Source organism: Nematolebias whitei, chromosome 9 (genome assembly GCF_014905685.2).
Source record: "Nematolebias whitei isolate Nwh7 chromosome 9, NemWhi1, whole genome shotgun sequence".
NCBI classification, from domain to species: Eukaryota; Metazoa; Chordata; class Actinopteri; order Cyprinodontiformes; family Rivulidae; genus Nematolebias; species Nematolebias whitei.
In genome coordinates, this window is record NC_056506.1 from 2602256 (window position 1) to 2608197 (window position 5942).

A 5942-nucleotide genomic window follows, 5' to 3' on the forward strand; every position below is an offset into this window, starting at 1 on the left:
TCTCAAAAAATTAGCATATTGTGATAAAGGTCATTATTTTCCATAATGTAATGATAAAAATGAAACTTTCATATATTTCAGATTCATTGCACACCAACTGAAATATTTCAGGTCTTTAATTGTTTTAATACTGATGATTATGGCATACAGCTCATGAAAACCCAAAATGCCTGTCCCAAAAAATTAGCATATCATGAAAAGTTTCTCTAAACAAGCTATTAACCTAACCATCTGAATCAACCACGTAACTCTAAACACCTGCAAAAGATTCCTGAGGCTTTTAAAAACTCCCAGCCTTGTTCATTACTCAAAACCGCAATCATGGGTAAGACTGCCGACCTGACTGCTGTCCAGAAGGCCATCATTGACACCCTCAAGCAAGAGGGTAAGACACAGAAAGAAATTGCTGAACGAATAGGCTGTTCCCAGAGTGCTGTATCAAGGAACCTCAGTGGGAAGTCTGTGGGAAGGGAAAAGTGTGGCAGAAAACGCTGCACAACGAGAAGAGGTGACCGGACCCTGAGGAGGATTGAGGAGAAGGGCCGATTCCAGACCTTGGGGGACCTGCGGAAGCAGTGGACTGAGTCTGGAGTAGAAACATCCAGAGCCACCGTGCACAGGTGTGTGCAGGAAATGGGCTACAGGTGCCGCATTCCCCAGATCAAGCCACTCTTGAACAAGAGACTGCGTCAGAAGCATCTCGCCTGGGACTGCTGCTGAGTGGTCCAAAGTTATGTTCTCTGATTACAGTAAATTTTGCATTTCCTTTGGAAATCAAGGTCCCAGAGTCTGGAGGAAGAGAGGAGACACAGAATTCACATTGCTTGAGGTCCAGTGTCAAGTTTCCACAGTCACTGGGGTGTCATGTCATCTGCTGGTGTTGGTCCACTGTGTTTTATCAAGGGCAGGGTCAATGCAACTAGCTATCAGGAGATTTTGGAGCACTTCATGCTTCCATCTGCTGAAAAGCTTTATGGAGATGAAGATTTCATTTTTCAGCACGACCTGGCACCTGCTCACAGTGCCAAAACCACTGGTAAATGGTTTACTGACCATGGTATTACTGTGCTCAATTGGCCTGCCAACTCTCCTGACCTGAACCCCACAGAGAACCTGTGGGATATTGTGAAGAGAAAGTTGAGAGAACAAGACCCAACACTCTGGATGAGTTTAAGGCCGCTATCGAAGCATCCTGGGCCTCCATAACACCTCAGCAGTGCCACAGGCTGATTGCCTCCATGCCACGCCGCATTGAAGCAGACATTCATGCAAAAGGATTCCCGACCAAGTATTGAGTGCATAACTGAACATGATTATTTGAAGGTTGGTGTTTTTTGTATTAAAAACACTTGTCTTTCATTGGTGGGATGAAATATGCTAATTTTTTGGGACAGGCATTTTAGGTTTTCATGAGCTGTATGACATAATCATCAGTATTAAAACAATTAAATACCTGAAATATTTCAGTTGGTGTGCAATGAGTCTGAAATATATGAAAGTTTCTTTTTTATCATGACATTATGGAAAATAATGACCTTTATCACAATATGCTCATTTTTTGAGAAGGACCTGATCCATCTCTCGATCGACAGACAGACAGACAAGGCAGATTAAGGTGTTTTAAACCCTTCCCACACTTTTGCAATATTCTAAACAATGTTTCTAAACGCTCTAAAAAAGCACAGAATGTCATGATTTCAGTTCCCTGCCTCCTCTGCTCTCAGCCACCTGCAAGCGTTCTTGGCCACGCCCACTTCTCCGCTCTGCATGAGAACAGCTGATCAGCTGCAGCAGGAAGTTTATCCTGCAGTATTGGCTGCACAAAGGCAGCAGCAGGTGCTAAATAATTTAAAATTATTTATTTTAAATAAAAAACCCATGCCGATCATGCGGCTCATCCACCAATCAGCCAGTTGTGTGTCTTGTCCAATCTTATTATGAAAAACCACAATAGAGCGAATCTGCGATAAACGAACCACAAAGTAGCGAGGGATTACTGTAGTTGGTGACTCAAAATTGTAAGAAAATAGGTGAAAATGGGTTTGGTGGCCATGTTATGAGCATTAAAGTAGCCTTATTAATGTCTTGTTTAAAATGTTTGTCCCATACAAAATAAAATGAAACTGTCAATTCATTTACACCAGAATAATCTCAACTGGGATTAGTAGGTGGCAGAACATTACACAATATAAACGAAAGTCAAAACCAAGGGCAGACAACAAAATACCACATACGGCATACAGCAATCGACAGCTATGACTCGAAGAAGCAAAGACCTTTTACAACATTTGACCTTTATTTGTGATCTTGACCTTAGAGCTGGGATGATGAAACCTGTATGTGACACTCCGTCTATGATGATGCAGAAGTGTATAAAGTTTAATTAAACTGGCTCGAGTGGATCAGAATTTATGGGCTGGAAAAGAAAAAGTTTACAGATCAATGGAGACTCTACCTTGACACGTCGGCCTTTTGATGGGAGTATAAAAACATTTGAGATCCAGTGATGTGCAGTCAGGGGAGGCAAGTGAGGCTGTGCCCCACCTGTCATCATGACAAGTAAAATACTGACAAGGATAAGAGAAAATGCATTTGACCACTTGACTGTATAAAAGTGTTCTATAAAATTGTTTTCTGTATTATTTCAACACTTCAGTGGTCAAAATTGCAGAATTTACACATTGCCTGTTCAAACAATGCTGAGTGAGGCAGTGTAGTACTCTGGCTCACCTCTGGTGGCGCTGTGTCATATATGAATGAAGTAGGTGGTTGGTGCATGCCCTTTGCTGTCTCTCTTTATCTCACCAAGTATAAGTATTTGGACTTATTTAATATCTTACCTCTCCATCAATCTGGTTTCAGGAAACAACACAGAACAACGACTGCTTCACTGAAGGTTTCTAATGACGTTGTTGAAGCACTGGATGCTAAGGATTATTGTGCTGCACTTTATTGTGATCTCTCTAAAGCTTTTGACACTGTGAACCATACCATTCATTCAACCTTTATTTCTACAGGTAAATCCCATTGAGCCTCGAGGACTCATTTACAAGAGAGACCTGATTTAACAAAGAAAGATGACAACAATGGACAACAGCAACAACAATAAACAGTTATAAAAAGGCATACAGATTTTTTTACTTTTTTTTTTTTACAAATAAGACGGCAAAAAGAGTAATAAAACAGCTAGATTCTAAGGCGAATGTAGAAAACTAAAAACAGGAACATGTCTGCATTGGTCCCTGCTAGGAGTCCAACAGATTCTTAAAGACACTTAGAGAGGTCAAAGGTCGAGAGCTTCAATTCTTTTTGTAAGATATTCCAGGAAACAGGAGCAGAGTAGGAGAAGGCCCTTTTGTCTAGTTCAGTCCTCACTGAGGGAACACTGCAGGTAATGATGTCCTGAGAGCGCACGCTGTAGCTGCACTCACACAGAGACATGTAGGAGGAGATGTTTGAAGGCAGCAGACCAAGAAGTGATTTAAAGATGAAAATGTACCAGTGAGAGAGTCTGCGTGAAGTTAATGATGTCCAGTTAACCAGTGAATACTGGGTGCAGTGGTGGGTATGATAATCACAGCCAGTTATGAATCTTAGTGCACCATGATAGACAGCATCCAACATCTGCAGCATCCAACATCTGCAGCGTCCAACATCTGCAGGGTTCTTGTAGGAGCGTTCATGTAAATAATGTCACCATAATCAATGGAGGGAAGGAAAGTCACAGATACAAGGTGTTTTCTAGCATTCAGGGTTAGACAGGATCTGTTTCTGAAAAAGAAACCCAGTTTAACTTTCAGTTTCTTTACCAAGTTTTCCACATGGAGCTTAAAAGAGAGATGTGAGTCGACCAAGATACCCAAATATTTATAGGAATCAACAAACTCAATTGGGACACCATTTAAGGATAAAATCAGAGGAAGAACTGCTGGGATCGACTTCCTGTTTGAAAAAAAGCTCCCTTTGGTTTTGTCAGCATTTAGGACAAGTTTGAGGTGGAACAAATCAGTCTGGATGATGTTGAATGCAGAATTCAAAAGCTGGAAAGCCTTAGCAACAGTTTTAGCTCGACAATAAACAACTGTGTCGTCAGCATACAAATGTATGGATGCATTAGGGATGTTTTTACCTACATTATGTATGTAGATTGTAAAGAGGGTGGGTCCTAAGACTGAGCCTTGTGGTACACCATTGTTGACTGTTAAATAACTGGAGGAAGTACCATTATGTTGAACACATTGCCTCCGGTCTGAAAGATAGTTAGAGAACCAACCAATGGTGTGATCTGAGAAACTGATTTCTGAGAGTTTATGACACAAGATGTTCTGATCCACAGTGTCAAAAGCTTTAGACAGGTCTAAGAAAAGTGCAGCACAATAATCCTTAGCATCCAGTGCTTCAACAACATCATTAAGAACCTTCAGTGGCAACCCGGTCGCAACTGTTGATATTGATGTAAGCATGGCGCAATACAAACATGCTGGCAAAAATGCTACTGACGTAATTAATGCTCTGCATATCACACCTCCCCTCTCCACCCCCGAAAAAAATAAAATATGACGAGTGCCCCACCAAGTACAGTTGCATTCAGGCCTAAAACATCCGACCCAGGCCCAGCCTGTAGTAATTTTTTCCGAACCCAACCCAATCAAATTAACTGTAATTACAGGCCCGAACCCGGAAAAAAAAAAGTAAAAAATATTAAATTAAGCTTTTACTGCTTATGTAAAATTTTTAAAACGTAACGAAAAGAAGATATAAGATTTCTTGTTTCACCAAATGGATATTAACATACAAAACGAATAGCCTAAAAAAATCTAATATAAAGACGGGCTATTATACAGATGAACAAAAATATTTTTAGAGCAAAATTATTTGGAAAAATATAGAACAAGGCTATATTGGCTTTTGAAGATGCTGCTACTTCCTTCACGGTAGATGACAGCAGGGTGCAGAGACACGCACAGTGGGTGATCAGCTGATCAATCTGACTTTAACTGGACTTTTTTTTTTTTTTTTTTTTACCTCTTTCAACGGCCAGTTGGACCCGACTCCTCCTCAACAAGTAGATTAACACAATTTTATAGTGTGCATTCTTATTTAGTTTTCTTTGTGCTGTATAATCTATAAAACCACATCAAAGCCTGAGACCTGCCCACACATTAAGCACATTATTATGGCCCGGCCTGAATTAGGGTCGGGCCAGGCCAGGATTTGGGCTCGGGTTAGAAATGACAGCTGTACTGCCAAGGGAACTGATCTGGGGAAAACAATGAATATTCTCTACAAGCCTTACAATGCACTTAAGGGTCAACAGTCCTCACCCTGAAGACTGGAATATCCGCAGGTCCGAGTGCTTCAGCGAGAGGGTCATTCCCACCGGCCTGGACGTGGAACAGCAGATAGGCCAATGCATACACCGTGATGTTGGCCATGACTGTGAACGCATACCTGCTCAAATACAAGAAAAAGTCCACATTCAGGGCTGTTCCTTGGCCCTGCGGCCTGTTCTGTATTTGATTGGACCTACCTGTACGCAGTGAGCTCAACTTTAGCATGCTCACAGGTTACCAGCTCTGGAATAAGAGACAAGTGGGAGATCTGTGTGGCAGCCCAGCCAAACTGAAAGATGATGATAAATGGGACGAAGTAGGTCAGACTGGCCCACTGAGGAGTGTGAACATCGCAGCCCAGGCACTGGTTAAATATGAAGGCAAAGGACAAAACCACACTCAGTGTACCTGGATTACACACAGAAAGACAACAACGAATATAGCATGTTAGATCTATTCTTCAAAAACATACACAGCATAAAAAGTAAGGAAATTTGTGTACAGTAGTCCCTCATTTATTGTGGGTGATCCACACCCTGAATCCCTGCGATAAGTGAAAAATTGCAAAGTAGGGATAGTAGTACAAGTAGTAAGTAGTAGTTTATTTTA

The 5942-nt window shown here is 41.3% G+C and overlaps 1 protein-coding gene across 1 annotated transcript in view; it reads left to right on the forward strand.

Annotated features, from left to right (window-relative positions):
* Positions 1-1849: 1849 nt before the first annotated feature.
* Positions 1850-5942, forward strand: part of LOC119414851 (major facilitator superfamily domain-containing protein 12-like) — a gene marked incomplete at its 5' end in the record, with an annotated part of 74997 nt that continues 70904 nt past the window's right edge. The window contains 1 exon segment of the mRNA XM_037681973.1: positions 1850-1897. Coding sequence (XP_037537901.1) covers positions 1850-1897 — 48 coding nt within the window.